The following is a 17,463-nucleotide window of genomic DNA, read 5'->3' as shown; positions in this document are numbered from 1 at the left end:
TCCATCCTCATGAATGACAATGGGAAAGCTTATCTTCCGAACACGTTTTAAATCATCCACTCTTTACAATGGGACCATGAAATCTCTTACAAAACACGAGGCGGGAACTACTTTGACAACAAAACCCTTTCCTGGCAGCTTTATTCTTAATTCCTGTTCAAGGAATAATCTGTTTATTATAAAATCATACAGAACAATATATTAAACAGAATTTGAAACAAGAATAGCTAGTGTGATTTTCAAGCTTACGAGTATTTTTACAACATTTTTATTAGGCTTAGAACATGAAGTTAGTTCCTTTTCCATGTGACTTAAAATAATTTTCATTTTGGTTATTTATGAACTATAAGCAAATTAGCAAAATAACAAATATTTTCTTTCTAATAAAATCTCCAAAATGCCATGTGTGAGTCCTCAGTAACAAACAAAGAAGAATATAATTTAGGTTTACATTCATTAAAGTTACTTTGAGTAAAAAGATAGTCAAATCATTTCCATTTCCTAATTTAGAATGTCTCGAGATTTGTGTCCCACTTCCTTTTCTGGCTCAATATGAATCTCATCATGTCACTAATTTTCATAACATAAGTTACTTTTTAAGCTTGAATAGGATCTTAGTTCTTTGTCTGGGAGATTCTCTCAGGTCTTCCCCCACCCCCCAACCCACAGTCCCACAATGAAGTTACAAAGTTGGAGCTGGTTTCTTGGATGCAGCTGGGAACAGGGTCTACCAGCTTGATTTATATAATCAAAAATGGAAACAACCAATGGAGAATGATCTTCTGCTCTTTCTGCTCTTGAATGTAAAACCAAAGGTGCAGTAGAGGGAATGACACTTAAGGCTGACTTGTTATTCTATTTTTTGTCATTTTTAGCCTTTCTTAGATTTATAATTTAAATAATCTCATAGCAGCAAGTAATCTGAAGCAGAAATACAATTCAAAACTTCTAAACCTACACTAAACACAGTTGAAAGTACCTTAAGGAGACCCACTTTCTCATATTGCTGTCTTTGAACCTTTCAGTTCAACAAAAATATTAAATTTTGTGTACTGAAATAGAAACATTTTCATTACAGGTTTTCTAGTCATTGTTGTATAACATCTTAAAAATTATTTTTTCCTAAAGGATTTTAGCAGAATCTAATTGACCTTTCTCTACTTGAGGCTTTAAATGAAAAGGATATTGATAAAACTGATACCACAAAAAGAACACAACTTAAAAACCTTTGTATATGTGTAGTCCAAACCTCTCATTTTAAAGTTGAGGAAAAGAAAGGCTCTAAAAAGCAGAAGTGAGGTCCCTACAGTCCCAAAATGAATAAGTGGCAGAGCCTAGAGATGAAGTCAGTTCTTTAGACCCCCAAACTAGTGCCCGCTCTGCCTGCTTTACCAAAACTCAATGTGGGAGGCAGAGAGATCTAGGAAGGTAAACCCAAAGCCAGAACTGATCTCAAACTGGCTCTTTGGGAGAAATTACAGAAGCAATAAATAATAACTAGATTTTCTTTGGAATGGGAGTAGAATTCATACATTGGCACTGAGAAACAAAATTTAAATATACTGAACTTACAACCAAAGTTATTTACCCCTTCTATTAAAGCAAAATTGAAGCTTACTTTAAATATATGGTCCCCTCAAGCACCAGTCCCATATGATATCTGTAAACATTCAATATTCATACTCTTTTCTCCTATCAATTTTTAAATAGAATTAAAAGCATAGTTAACAGTAAGTTACAGGAATGTTATTTTTGGCTTGGTTGATAAAATGGACAAAGTGGAAACAGCCTATGGCCATGGGAGTTCTGAAGTTTATCAAAATGCTAACATTTCATTTCTGAGTTTCTTTCTTGATGGAATTAATTATAAATTATGCATGTAAATATCCCCATCTATTTTAAACTGCTATCGTGACCAAAATGCTTTTTTAGGAAGACTCACTGAATTGAAATCAAAGGACAATATGGAGCCTTAAGGACCTGCCAGCTTTGTATATTCAAGAATGTTATGAGGATGAACAAACTCAAGGCACCCCAAGGGTCTAAAAGAAGCGATCTAGTGGTTCACAATAACATATGTGTAAAAACTGAACTGCCATGGAGAAGCAACCTGACTGCTCTTTAATTGTCATCGGTATCCAAATTCCAGGCAGCAGTCATATCTTAAACTGAGTCACAGTTAAATGAATAAAATTAGTAATGAAATTCATAAATCTTTAAAATATTTTAGCAACATCTACAAATAGGCTCAAGACCTAGCAAATATAAATGAGATAATACCCAAGGCTATCTGTGGGAATTTTGTGCCACTATGGCTCCTAACACTGGAGAAAATTGGATGTCATTTCTCTCTCTTCTGTGCTTCCTAGTCTACTACTTCAAAGTAAGAATTTGATTTAATTTGGTAAACACTTATTAACTTGCTACTGTGTACAATACTCCTTCTCAGGTGTTGGAGATACTAAGAATTAGAAGACCCTGTCGCTGCCCCCTTGGCAATGGCTATCTAGAAGGGAAGTCAGGAAGACTGGAATTCTATCCTTTGCACCGGTTAACTAGGAATTGGGCCATATCACTTGATCTTTCTGAGTTTCAAACATTACAGTGGCCAACTCACAGGGTTGTTTTGGAGATCAATGGATCACGTATAAATAAACCACTGCAAACTTTTTAGTGTGATATAAATGATTGTTTTAATCCAAAAACAATGGTAAAATAAGGACCCAGACACTAAAAAGTTACGCTAGGGGCTCATGGTCCTGGTTACAAGACTATGTCCAATACTATACTCAATATACTAAGCAACCATCGCTTCATCATTTTCAAGTTCAACTATGAACAAATAACATGGTATAGGGAAGAAACTTCCTGAGAAAAGCTGGGCACCTTCCCTCCAGTGTCCCAGGATAAAACTTAGGCTGCAGCAAAACATGTATGAGAGCTTAGGGAGCCCGAGATTCTTTGGGATTATGGCACTCCATGGCATGAAACCAATATGAAGTTTTACTAACTATTCCAGAATACTGAAGGATAATTCAGTATATGGAAGGGGTTCAGCACCTTTACATTGGGGACTGGATTCTTAAGACCACCATTTTGGCAATGTGTCAGTTCAGGGTTACTTTCAACAAGGAAAGGGAATATATTCCTGGAGGGATGGCCAGGACTTCCATAGCTGTGCATTTCTTGTGAAAACACTTTGAGGAGTAATGGATTGAGAGCTACACCTGGAGCATGATCCTGGAGCATTATTCTCAGGACAATTAAGTACAAGGAGTTTAAAGAGTAAAGTTTAAAGATGATTTTTTTATTGAACACACTGGATGTAATTTTAAGGTTTTTAAATGCAAGTGACTCAGTCACTTTTTAAAAACTCAGCAATATAATCAGTTTGTATGTCTGTGTGTTTGTTTCAAAATTTCATCTTTCATTTTAGAAAGTGATTTAGAGAATGAACTCTGAGTGAAAATCACAAATGGGATAGAGGCAAAATTTATGAAAATATTATTATGAAATATTTAATATGAAATATAATTTAAATAAGATTTTAAAATCAGTGATTGCTATTGTCAGAATTAACTATTTTGGCACTTAAAAGGTTGAAAAAAGCAATTTATCTTGGCACCAGTGGTATACTTGTTTTGAAATTTATTTACTAAAATCCAGATACTTGAAAAAGTGTTCAGTACAAAATATGTTGATCACTTTATACATCATGACATTTAATTGTAGATTGAAGAGGGTGGTCTATAAAGTCTCTTATGAGATTCATGAAAAGTAATTAGTTTTTGTCATAACCTGTTTTTTTCATCTTTATGTTAAAAATAACTTTAAACTTTGGAATCCAAAAATGAAGCATATGATTATCATGAACTATTCAGAAGACATAATGGTGTTAACATTAAAGGAAAGTTATAAGTGTTCTGTGCTTCTTGTCCTTTCAAAAGTTTTGAGTCTTGCTTTTCTTTCTTGTTAACTAAGTTTTATATATATATTTATAGATATATATGTATACATGCACATCCATAGACACATACACAGGTTAAAGAGATGAAGCTTTGCTCATGATTTCATGTGGATATAAAATAAGGTTTCTTTGAATTCAAGAGTTCTCCTTAATGATCTATATTAAAGGAGTCTCTTTAATAATCTATATTAAGTATGGAATACCAAGTGAATGTAGCTCTTCTCCACATTTGGACTATTTGTTTGTTAAAATATTAATAAACTAGTGCTGTGCTAACTTTGTTCTCTGCCTCCTGAATACGAGCTAAGATGACCTATTTATTTACTGCCTCCACAAGGGCAATCCATTTCATGCTGTAACACTGACCCTTAACACAGATCTTGTAAATGAGTAGTCCATTACAATATGGACAAGTGACCTTTAATTGCACCAGGGTGGCTTTGTTACATGCTTTTTCAAAGCTATGCCACAGCTACTGTATAGAACTTTAAAATATTTTTCAGGATCACATACAAGTGACAAAATTAAAAGTGACATTAGTAAAACATACAGATGGAAAGTGCTGAGGCATTTAATGAAATACAAACTACAGTAATATCTTCTAAATACTACAATCCAGAGAGGTAAATCTTTAGTCCATTTCATTTACATAAAGTCATGAATATTTAGAAACCTGGCATGTTGTTCACTGAAGTTTTCTGAATTTAAATGGGACTTTAAACATTTTCTGAATCAATAATGTAACATTTCATAATGTAATATTTGATAAAAACAATGAAAATGAATGATAAATAAATCTAATTAATTTCACTCTTGTTGACAGTGGAGGATAATATGTGACACTGTTTATGTTAAGGAAGTATACTTTTTCCTTAAATCTTGGAATGGTTATATTGTCTAGTTCCAAATGGGTGTTAAAAGTTTGCTGCACACAAAATAAAGTATCACATAACAGCACTACAAACATTATTTTATCTGAGTAAAAAAATTTTTAAATAACTCGAAATTTAAAGTAAATTTTTAATTTGTTTCTTCAAAAATTTCAGAAAGAACATAATAAACTTTTGCCAGGCAGTCTTTGATGACACCAAAATAAAATACTCAATTTCATCTCTCCCCCTTCATATTTTGTGCCTGATTTCTGGAAGGCTCATGCCAAAATGATTTAGTTTGATTTTATTTAACAATGGTAGGCTAGCCTGACAGCCCCTGACAAAACAATTCAGTGAATTACACCATACTAGATAAAAAAGAACCTGAACTGGCTACTACATCAAATGTAGCTCGAAGCAAAGAGTTATGATCAAAGCAATTTTGCAAAGAATTTCATATTTACCCTAAAATTTTCCATTAGAGCAAGTACTACTGCAATAGTTTAATGGCTACATTCAGTCACTCTAGAAAGCAATTTGAAACTGTGCCCAAAATGTGACTAAACTGTGTATACTTTTTGACCCAGCTAAACCACTATTAGGACTATACCTCAAAGAGATCAAAGAGGAAAAAGAATCTCTACTGCAAAAATATTTCTGTTTGTTGTAGCAGCCTCAAGCTGGAAACTTGTTTCCTACTGGGGAATGGTTAAGCAAATCATGGTATATGAATGCAATGAAATGCAGAGAAATGATGAAATGGAAAGTTACAGGGAAAACTGGAAAGAACTCTATGAATTGATGAAGAGTGAAGTGAGTAGAAATAGGAGAACAATTTATATGATGGCAACAATATAGAGAAAATCAAGTTTGAAAGACTTTAGAACTCTGATCAATAGAATGACAAACCATGGGCCCAAAAGACTAAAGATGAAACACACCACTCATCTCCAGTCTGAGAGATGATGAACTGAAATACAGAGAAATTTCAGGGCACGACTAGTGTGGGAATTTGTTTTGTTGGACTATGCATATTTGAGGATTTTGTTTTTTCATTGTTTTTTTGTTTAATTGTGGGGATGGGAGAGAGAAAGAGGCAGTGAGAGGGATAAGATTAGAAATACATGTAAAAATAAATAAATAAATAAATTGAGAGTTTAACTGTTAAAGTTGACTTTTTTTGCATCTTGGTTTCTTTCATACAACGTAATATCAACTTTTCCCAATGTGGATATTAGACAGTGTCCAAGAGGCTTCAAAATTAAATGTAACTCACAATTTATCTACTATTAGTCCTTGAGTAAAATTACATACTAAGAAATATGCAGCTATATCCCTATATTAACACTGAAAAAAATGAGAAACTATCAGACTGTACTTAGAACACACTGCTTTCCAATCAAATATTATATTCTAAATGTCTTTTTGGCAACCTACATTTTAAAAACCAGTAATTTAAATTTAGTTTTCCATCTTTTAAGGAATAATCAAATTCCTTTATATACCAAAATAAAAATTTTCATTGATACTGTATTAAGAAAGATGTTAGGCCATCGTAGAAAGACATATGGTTTAATATCTTAATCTCAAAAATATTATCCAATTTGGTCTATAAAAGTGAAACTAATTATTTAAAAGATGAAAATGTCATGATTTTAAAATGGATGAGTTTCAGATGTCATTTAAAATTTGCAATTAAAAAAGACAACAAAATTGGGAAGACAGAAAATAAAATTTGTGGAAAACCTTTTATTTGAAAAGTTAAATTCACTTCATATATTTATTATAAGGCTAAAATAAAAAAAACATTAAGATGCTCTGAAAAATGTACAACTCATTACTGTATGTAAGAAATGACTGTATACAAGCCAAACCCACTAATAATAAACTTACCAGGTCAAAAACATGTTCAAAAAAAGATAAGTAGAATGACAATAACACAATCAATTCTTAGATTTCCTGAAATGAAGAAATGAATTTCATTCTAAATGTAATAGCTATATTTATAAATACCATTGTTAAAAACGTTTGTAAAACATATCAAAGCTGCTGACTGATCAAGAGAAGCAGGATTTCATGTCCTGAATAAGAATTGATACTTTTGAACTCTCATCTTCTTCCTTTAGTTGGTTGATTTCTGTCTACAAGGGAGTGAAGTTTCCACGTGATCAAAAGGACTATAATTTATAGTCTTTTTAATTTGATCAAAGGATCATAGAGTGAAAGCTCAAAGGGTCTTTGGAAATAATTTAGACCACTTTCATTCTACTGATAGGAAGCCAAGGCCATGGAAGGCTATGTAATTTGCCTATGATTCGACAGTCATGGCAAGTAGAGCTCTGGGATATGAACCTAAGTCCTTTGATTTCTCATCAAGTGCTCCTTGCTGAATAAAGGATAAACAACAACTGAAAGGATAAAAATTTCTTCTATAATATATTTGATTAGTAGAGAGTGTTAGAGGAACTTTGGGAGGAACTTTTAACATTAATGCTATAACATAATTCTAAATCTTTCCATAATTTGTTATCTAACTCTTCCAAGAGAATCTTTTGAGCAGGTGTGGAATATTACAAACTGGAGTTTAGAAATACAAAACTTCTGTCTTTTGGGTATGCAACATTTTCCAATGTAACTGAAAGCAAGGATTAGCAATTTCTTTAATTTGGATGCTATGAGTTTGGATAAGCCACATCTACAAGTACCATTTAATATTCTTATTCTTATTCATATGCATATTACTGTTTCTGGCACTCTGGGTACCTCAAAATGGTAGTCAGAGTCCTTCTGTAGAGAGCCAAGGTACATTCAATATTCTCTAATTTGTCCTATGCAAGGCATCCTAATCTATTTTTATGCTTTTCACAGGATCATAGTGTTAGAATTAAAAAGGACTTCAAGGATCCAATGTCCTTATTTCACAGATAAGGAAATCAAGAGTCAGCAAAGTTAAATAACTAACCCAAGGACAGAATTAATAAATGGTAGATCCAGATCTCTTATGTCCTCCATCAGTGATCTAAATGGACAGCTCTTCCAAGGAGACAGGTACTGGAGATCTGGTTGGGTGGGCCTGTATTGGAGATGTTCCAGCAGCTAAAGGATGAGGGTAACTGTCCCTGACTCACTTCCACCACCACCATCATCTGCTGGGATCACAGGAAAGACAGCTCTGTATTTCCCAGCTACATTAAGACAACGAGGGAAGGACCTAAGCTGAGTTCTTTTCTATTTTGCATTTTTTTGCATCCCGGTCTCAAAAGGAAGAGGGAGGGCACCATGGTACTTTATTGAGCTGTGGGCACTTTTTGAGAGAAATTCATTATATACAGCATCAAAGATTCCTCTGCTTTCTATTAAGTTCTTCACCATAAAAACAAGGGGGGGGGGGGTTGTTTTGTTTTTTACCAGCAAACAAAATAGATTTGTGAAATTGCCAGTACTCAAATGTTTTGAGGGCTTCAGTGTCTAATTGGGGTACTATGAAATTCTCACAAAATGATGTAATATATAGCTAACATGTCTATGGAACAATACCCTGAATTAATTTGAAAAATAATTTTATTTAAGAATAGGGCATTAGAAATTAAATTTGGAAAAAAAATTCCAGTTTGTCTGAAAATCACTCACATAAAATAATTATAATGGACATTTTTATAGCACGTTAAGATTTCCAAAGTACTCTACATACTTTAAAAAATTCGACCCTTATAATAACTCCTATGATTTAAGTACTATAGATAATAAAATCTATATTATCTCTATTTTGCAAATGAAGAAACTAAATTTCAGAAATATTAGTTAACTTGCTTCTGATCACACAATCCAAGACTGTTGATTCTACAATATGCCACTAATATACAACAAAACAACTGAATAACATTATAATACGTCTTGCTCAGTTTTGGATTTCTGTGACTCTTCTTCGTGTTGTAAGTTTAATAATTTTATATGGTTATTAACATGAGGACATAAAATATAGTTAACCAAACATAAATTTATTTTAACTTTCTTGTCAAACTAGGTAATGATGTCCTGGCAGAAAAACTCTGAGGAAGCATGTGAAATGAGCACAAAAGTAAACAGGCCTTAAGCTGCCCAAGGGAAAGTCAGCAAGATGGCAGCTTCAATCACTTGGAATAATACTAAAGCTGCCCCAGGCTTTTCTCAGAATGGAAACATGTCACTATTAGTGCAATAATTCAACAAATCAGAATGCAAAGAAAGGAACACTTATGTAATCATATCAGCAGAACAGCACTTTACTCAACATTTAAGTGGAAAATAATTATGAGGAAATTTCCTTTATCTAAAAATTCTAAGTGGACATAAATGACATAGGAAAAAATTGGTTTCCCCTCAGTGAGGTAAGAGATTTTAAAAGCTTACCTTTTAGAGACAATTTCCTTTCATAGTCCCTTTATGGAATTATTATAATAATGACAAATCGATTCTTAAAGGAAAGTAGTAAGCTGAAAAATTGGGAATCGAGATTCCAGTGAAAAAAGAAAGCCTTTGTTATTATCCTTTCTAAAGAACCTATAAGATAACCTATTTAGGTGTTTCATTAGGAGAAACAGACTGCCATAACATTTAAATAAGAAGTAAGAATATTTCAACTATTTGGGGACCTTCCCTAATCAGTCCACTTGGAGGATGTGTCTAGTCACATCGGCATCTTCCAGTCAATCGTCAGAAAATCAAAGGCAAATTGGCATGACTCAACCCAAACTTTAATACCGCATGATTGTGTCGTGTAAGCTTGTTTTGGTGGAGAGCTGCTGTGGTTTTAGCAGGGAGATTAACAACCGGACCTAAGCTGGCCTCCAAACCTTGCCCTGCTGATGCCTCGAGCCCTTTGAAGTCTGACCATCATACCTGGCAAAACATCAGTGGGAACTAGGATGGTGTCAGATCTAATCAAGTTGCCTGCCTCAGCATAGCTAACTACGGGGTACACTAATTGGCCCGATTGCGGATTATACCTTTTGCTACAGATTCAAGACAATAATTTAGTCAAATGATGGTTTTTATCTCTTCTAATTAAGATTCCAAAGTAGAAAGAAATAGGATTAGACAGGTCAACTTCAAAATTGTGTCCCCCTAAGGTGGTATGCACTTTTGATAGGTCTATTATGATATGTGAAATATACACACTCTATTATTAACTTTAGTGCTAGGAATTCTGGGAACTTTAGGCACCACTACTGTACCCACATCACCAAAAAGTACATTTTTTATACATTAATCTACTGAGAATGAAAGTTATAAGTGGCAACAGAATAAATGATACATTAAAATGTAAAAATAGAGAAAAACACAAGATTATGCTCATCACTCAATAACTTTGAGTTTGGTTCACTTCTGACAAAAAGAGCACACAAGTTTTGTTTTATTAACTTTGACAACTAAAATGACTTAGATTAACAGTTAAAATGCCATATAGACTCTAAGCAGAGTGCCTGGTATATAATAGAAGTACCTATTAAATGCTTGCTACTTAAACATCTCATTAACCCTTGATTCTATAACCATGCATAAAATTTATTATCTTAGGAAGAATGATATGCTATCACATTATTTCCCAATCTTTTTGGGCAGTGACATACCTGTGGCCCATCTAACTATCTGTTCTTCCTCTCCCTATACCAACTCTTTTACAAACACACTCACAAGGCAGCTATTCTCTCTCTTTTTTTTTTACTGAGATTAAAAAATGCTAAAGAGTTAGAAAAGCTGCTTCATGGACCACACCAAAGAAACTTGAAATACAATGAAATGTTCTAATATGTTATTGCCCTACTAGAGGACATTGAAAAGTGGGAATTTCATCAACTAAAATTACTCAATGACCAAGTTATATTGCATTATTATTACAAAGATGATTTATTCTACCATTTACATTAATATCAGTCAATCTGAACAAGCATTTATTAAAACACTTAAGCTGGGAACCATGCTAAGCCATATTATGTTCCCTGCCCTCACAGAGGCCATAATCTAATGGGGAAAGCATGTAGGTCACCATCTACACACAGAGAGAAGCAGGATAAATAGAAGATGATCCCAGAAGGAAGGCACAGAACAGGGAGGCAGGGCTAGAGCCGGGGTAGGGAAGGCTGGAGAGGACAAGGAAGACCTTTCTTTTCATTTCTATTGGGAAGGAACAGCACAAAAACTTTTGCTTCAGCTCTTCATGACTGTGGCCCAACCACATACCCACCCTGTCCGTGGAGCTTTCCTGGCAAAGCTACTGCAGAGGTCGCCATTCCCTCCCCAGAAGATTAAGGCAAGCAGAGATGAAGTGACTTGGTCAGAAAGGTCCAGCTATCGAGTTTCTGAGGCCACATCTGAACTCGGTCGGGTTTTCCTAGCTCCTGGCCAGGCTTCTGTCCTAGGACCCCCGATGATGTGAGGCCTGCGTATTGTCTCTGCCTCCTGGCAGAGGTGCATCAGGGAAGCTTCTGAGGGGTGTCAGTTTGTGGTTAAACAACCTCCGAAGCTGAGACAAGGCTTTATTAGGATATTCCTGGAGCTCCCCGGATGCTTCAATTAGTCTGGGAGACCCCTATATCACATGAGTAAAATTTTCTGGCATTTGCTTCATACCAGAGAAGAAACCTCAATATTTTATCCTTTAATATGTTGATATTATAAAATACTATACATATATTTTATGCATTTCTGATTTTCTAAACTTTTTTCTGTGTTGTCTGCTAGCCTTTGTATGTCATCTATGGCTTCCACAAAACTCCCCCAAAGTTCCCACTTAATTTCTTATATATATATATATATATATATATATATACAATGGGGAAAGTCATGATGTAGAAGGGATAACTAGAATGTGTTAAGCAGGGATCTTGAAAATGATAACCATAGCAATCAGGAATAATGCCTAGTTGAATGACATTTGTGAATGAAGATCCAGAAACAGACTAAAATTGGCTGAGTAGAGGGCTAATATGTCTTTTTAAAAAATCACATTTCATTTTCTTTTAGTGGGAACAACAATATCATTTCATATTTTTATAGTACTTTAAAGTTTCCAAAGCTTTTTCCTCAGCTACAACAGTTTTACAGCCATAGTTAAAGTAGAAAAGTATTAGGAAACCCAGATTTAGGGACACCTAAATAAAACTCTTTACTCAGGGGTGTAAGTTTTAAGTTTACTAGCTGAGCATATAGATCTAACATGATTTGGTGATGCAGTCAAAGTTCTATGTCCTTGATTTATATATGGCTTATGATATATTTGGAGTTCATTTGTTCATCTAAGTATTCACAACTCCTTAGTATCATTCATCAGAAACATAAATTATCACCATTCTAAAGACTGTTGGTTAACATGATTCAAGAGAATAGAATATATTACATTCTAATAGATTCTTCCACCAAAGCTCGAGAGAACACGAGGCCAAATCTTCCTAATTCAAAATAAGAAAAGGAAGTTCTCCTCCACCAGCTTTAAATTATTCAGGAAACCATTTGAAGCCAGGTTTTTCTTGCTCCTAGATATCCCCAACACACAGTCCTCAGGCACAAGTGCTTAAGAAATGTCAGTTCTTCAAGTGGCTGCTGCCAAAATGGTGTTCAGTGAACACTGATTAGGAATCTGTTTGTGTGTTGGAAGATACAGGACAAGAGGGCGGAGGCTATGTCCTCTAGAAGCTTACATTCTAATGAAAGGAAAAGCTGGATAAAAATCCCTCTCTTACAAAAGTCAGACAAAAATAACTATACCATTTTTTCATATTCTTTACATTTAAGGATTACCAGGAAAAGATTGAGATAAGGGATTAAAAAAAAAAAAAGGAGAAAAAGATGTTCAAAGAAATTCGAAGCTGGAGGATTTCCTGTCTCATTTCACCCTGCCCCCAACTCTGCCCCCTAAGGTACACTGGGGGATGAAGTTATATCTTAGCCAAAGAACCTTGTGCAACAACTGTCTCTCATCTTCTTTGAATCCACTATTTCATTAGAAAAAAGCATCAGGCTCAAATTTAAGACTCCAGAGGTTGTAGCTTATGAATTAAAGGAGATTTTTACTTGGTCCATATTTTTTTAAAAATGTACCACTTGTTGAATGATTTTTTTTTCCTAAAATAATCTGAGAAATGTACTTCCCAACCGCAATCAATCTATCTCAGTTTTAAAAAATATGACTTCAACAAAGATTTTGGTGTCATCCTTCAAGACATACACTTTACACTAAACAACTTTGCCATGATGTTTAGAACACAATCTAACCTTAGGTATATCATCGCATAATTATTGACACTATTCTATTGGACTTGTTACCAATTATGAAAAAAATTTTTTCATGATCATATTGGAAATGATAGTACAGAAAACAAATTCCTGGGATGAACCTCATGTATAACTTTGTATGATTAAAAACTACAAAAAGATCCCAATTTGACTGTCAAAATGGAAATAAGCTATATATGCTATTTTGAAGGATCCCATGTAATTTCTGCCTTTGCAATTTAAAAAAGCTCTCTATTTGTTTGCCTACTTTCAAAACATCACTTCTTCACCCTGGCAAAATCCACGGTAGGCAGAATAGGGACCTGGATTCATCTTCAGCTCTCCTTGTAAAAAATTTATTCCCTCCAAGAACTTACTCAAATGAAGACTTACCTGAAATATGTCAATTGATGTCATCTAAATGTTTAATCTGTTTTCAGAATAATAGTTATTATTTTTTCTTTCTTTCAAAGAGTTCTCAATACTACCAATATACATTGTTCTGTCCCTGAGTCACTAAAATACTTTGAAAGGGGGCCTCCTGGTTTTTATAGCGACAGGAAGAGGCAACCTTAGATCTGGTTACCGGAAAAATCATCTTGTGAGTTTGGGATCATGCTAAGCAAAATAAATAAATAAATAAAATAAATCTCTCTTATTAAACATAAATTTAACTAAAAAGAAAATTAAGAGGCCTATTTTTCACTGTTGGGGAAAAAAATTAGCATTTTAACCATCCAAAACTGTTGCTTAAAGATTTTGGTACAAATCTTAGGAGTATCAGAAGTGAAACAATGCTTGGACGATTATAGTATTGGGTTCTATTTCAAAAGTCTCTCCAGAAGTGAAACAAATTAGTAAAGGAATCACTATTTCTCTGGTCTCCTTCATTTGGCTTTAAGTGGCTTTTGAAGGGAATATCCTCAGATGAGAAACTTCTAGCACTCATGCAGAGATGACCTGCTTAAAGAATTGGCTGCCTGATTAACTATTAACTGCTCTCAATAGGATTAGATAATTAAGGACATTGATGACCATTAATTAGGAGGAGGGCACCTTAATTTGTCACTTGATAGGGCCCTTACAATGATTTATAGGTTAGTGCTACTTGCAAATGTGAAGGGAAAGAGAAAAAGAGAGAGAACCATTAAGTTACCTTATCAAGTGGCCAGCTAAAGAGGCCAGAGGGTCAAAGAAGGGCCAAAGTGGTCACTTAAGGGTGAAGTCCCAAACACCAAAGCGGTGCCAAGCCACATTGACCATCATTTGGTGATGAAGTAAAAAATATGCTAATTTATTGGTGGCAATTCTCCCTTTTTATGGTTTCAAGCAGTTAAGACAAGTGGCCTGCTTAAAAGCTTTTCATCTGAAAAGAGATTAAACAAAATGGTTTGTCAGGGCTGCTTGGCTGTTTTATGTCTTTGTTAAAAAAAAAAGGGGAAAAAAATAGCACCCAGTATAGTGATAACTGTCACATCACACTCACCATGCCGGCTAGCTAGCTAGCTAGCCTCTCCAGGCTTTATTTCATTGGTAAATATAGCTTAATAACCCTGTATTCCTGTGCTCTTTGCCAGATTTGCCTGAAATAAATCTTTTACACTGCTGCCTTCTGCCAGTACTGCTTACATAAAAAGCACAGTAAAAAAAAGTTTAGATTTCTACATGTATTTAAGAATGTTAGTGTAAATGACGCCGCATTTAAAAGGACATACAAGAGCTAAAGGTGACTTCGGGAACAGGGCAGAAAAACACTTTCCAAATGCTGATCTTGACTCCTCCCTGAGCCCCGCAGCCCAGGGAGGTGTATCTCACAAACGCAACCCTCACTCTGAGGGCAACAGCAAAGAACTACTTTCCCACCCACAAGCAAGAGTGAATGATTCATGTCTAATTAAAACATCCCTTGATATCTTTGGAAATAAGCAGGTTATATTTATTAGCTCAGTTTATAGCTCTTTTTTTTTTTACACATTAAAAACCAAAAATTCATTTTGCTTGTTTGTATAACAAAATAATAAATATTCTTTTACCGAGCAAAATAAAGAGAAAAATTCTATGCAAAGGGTTCAGAAATCATCCCCCCAAACAAAAGAGAGAAATATGCAAAGTATTCCCTCCAATTCCGCATAAAGACCAGAGATCTTACTTCCTTTCAGAATCCACACAGGCGGAGGGGCTTCTGTCTCTTACCTCAATGGTGAAGACCTTCCTTTGGAGTTTGAAAGCAAGGTCCTTCATGTCGGACACATCGCCAATCAGGCTATTGAGCCGGGGGATCTGGTGTATGTGAATCAAACCTTGCAGAAAGGAAATTAAAAGAAAAAAATTGAGAAAACGCTGTCATCAGATGCATAAATTAGAGAGTCTGACAGCAGAATTCTGTATATTTACACACGCATCCTCCCCTTTTTAAACTGGAGCTTACTACCAGGAGCAATGAAGCAAACGGTGCGATTATACTCAAGTAATCAAGCAGAATAAGATAAACAGAAATCCTTGTGCGAGGAAAACTAATTGCACTTTGGTACAGAAGTACAGATGTAAAGAGGGATCTTAATACTTGTCAAAACTACAGCCGGTTTGTGTGTGATTTCCGCTTGTATTTACAGTAAGCAAACACGGCTATCACCTTGCCTGCTGCCCACTGCACCACTGAGTGATCTTTATTTTATTAAATGCACCAGTAAGCAGCCGGCAAAACAAGGCTTGGGGGTGACTGATAACTGGGGAAGCGCTAATGAAAAGTATTTCATCGTGCACCTTATTAATGACTTGAACAAACCGGGGAAGGAAATTACATTTCAGAGCACACTTGAGGACCGAGTATGAACCCCGATGCCATCCCGAGACCCACGTCTCTGCGGCCCGTCAGCCCTCTCTGGGGCTGCGAGGAGCTTTATAAGCAGCACTGGGCACACTGAACGCTCTGCCCTCTCTTGTCAACAGAAACTCACGCTGATTTTTTCTGACAAGGACATTGGATGGTTTTAGTGCAGCCTGATGTAGTTTCTGAACAGCCCTTCAAGGGTCATTTTCCACAGATGAAAACTAGGAATGTTCTTTACTAACTTTTCTCTGCCTTAGCTTATTTAATAGTTTTCACTCCAAGGCATCTGAACTCAAAGCAAAGGAGAAGCAAATTCCAAACTGGACTATATTAGACAAGAAATCTGATGATGGAACACTTGCTATTTTATACATTTTCTTTTTAAATGTTTAGACATTTCAGTCTGTTCAGAGGCTTAGGAGGGATTGTGCAGTATAATATGCTTCACTAACTTTCCACTCTACTATATGCATTTATGGAAAAATATTCTCAAGCAAACTAAAAGGCTTTTTTTGGGGGAAAGAGAGAAGGAAGGAAATTTCTTATCTGGAAAAAAAATTATCTATCACCTAGCTGAAAGAGAAGACCTAGGCAGACAGCCCTTAGTTTTGAAACTAAAAAGTCCAGTTGGTACCATCTCAGACTTAATTCATCAGAAAAATTCATTGCAAAAAAATTGTCTGGTCATCATCCTTTGATTTGACCGTTATTTATTCTGACCTCTGGCCCTCTCCCTACTGTTTGGCCAGCTAGGATATTTGAGTTTCTTGTAGTAAAAGAAATAACTTTAGCTAAAAACTCTGAGGAACAGAGCCCAGCCTAATTCTCAGCCCTCAACATGCAGCAAAAGCAGACCATATTGATTTTGAACATAATTTTAATCGAAAGAGTCTGGCAGACTTCTTAAATTCTAAAATGGCATCCTTCTCATTTAATTCTTAAAGACTTATAATAGTTACATTATAATGGATGGACCAAAAAAAAAAAAAAAAAAAAAAGAAAAGAAAAAAGAAAACCCAAACAACACAGCAAAAACCTTAACAACAACATTTGATACGAATGTTTTCAAAAGAACATGAAAAAAATCCATTGCATTTCAAAAAAAAAAAAATCTTGCAGAAAATAATCTTAAAATCCTCTTCTCTTCATATGAATGATTTGTTCTAAGGATAAATCCACAGGATGTCAATGTGGACATGTCACACAGGAAACTCTGACACAAGTAGGTGATCAGGAGGTAAGTAATCTCGGGAGCAGGTTTTGTTTGAAACTCATTTCTTTAAGTGGCTATTGGAAGGCCAGGAGAGTGTGGACGCTAACTTTAGAAAGGACGGCTGGAATCAGTTAGTGTCCTCCTTATTGTCTCTATCAAATTTCGGGCAGATGCCAGGGTGGGTGGGAAGCAAGGCCACCGTCTCTCACGCTTCCAGGAGCTGCAGTGAGACGCTGAGCGGGAGGTTTCCATGGGACCACAGAGCTGACTGCCACAATCATCACATCAGTAATTTATGCACACTTAGAGCACCATTCTGGATTAGCTAAAA

General features: G+C 35.1%; 1 protein-coding gene across 1 annotated transcript in view; it reads right to left on the bottom strand.

Moving 5' to 3' along the window:
* Positions 1–17,463, bottom strand: part of ELP4 (elongator acetyltransferase complex subunit 4) — a 227,493-nt gene that overhangs the window by 112,531 nt on the left and 97,499 nt on the right. The window contains exon 9 of the mRNA XM_074272926.1: positions 15,283–15,389. Within this exon, the coding sequence (XP_074129027.1) occupies positions 15,283–15,389 (107 nt within the window). The remainder of the gene's footprint in view (positions 1–15,282; positions 15,390–17,463) is intronic.

The sequence above is a fragment of the Sminthopsis crassicaudata genome, chromosome 6 (genome assembly GCF_048593235.1).
Source record: "Sminthopsis crassicaudata isolate SCR6 chromosome 6, ASM4859323v1, whole genome shotgun sequence".
NCBI classification, from domain to species: Eukaryota; Metazoa; Chordata; class Mammalia; order Dasyuromorphia; family Dasyuridae; genus Sminthopsis; species Sminthopsis crassicaudata.
Note: the sequence above shows the minus strand (reverse complement) of the source record. Positions and strands in the feature narration are given on the sequence as shown.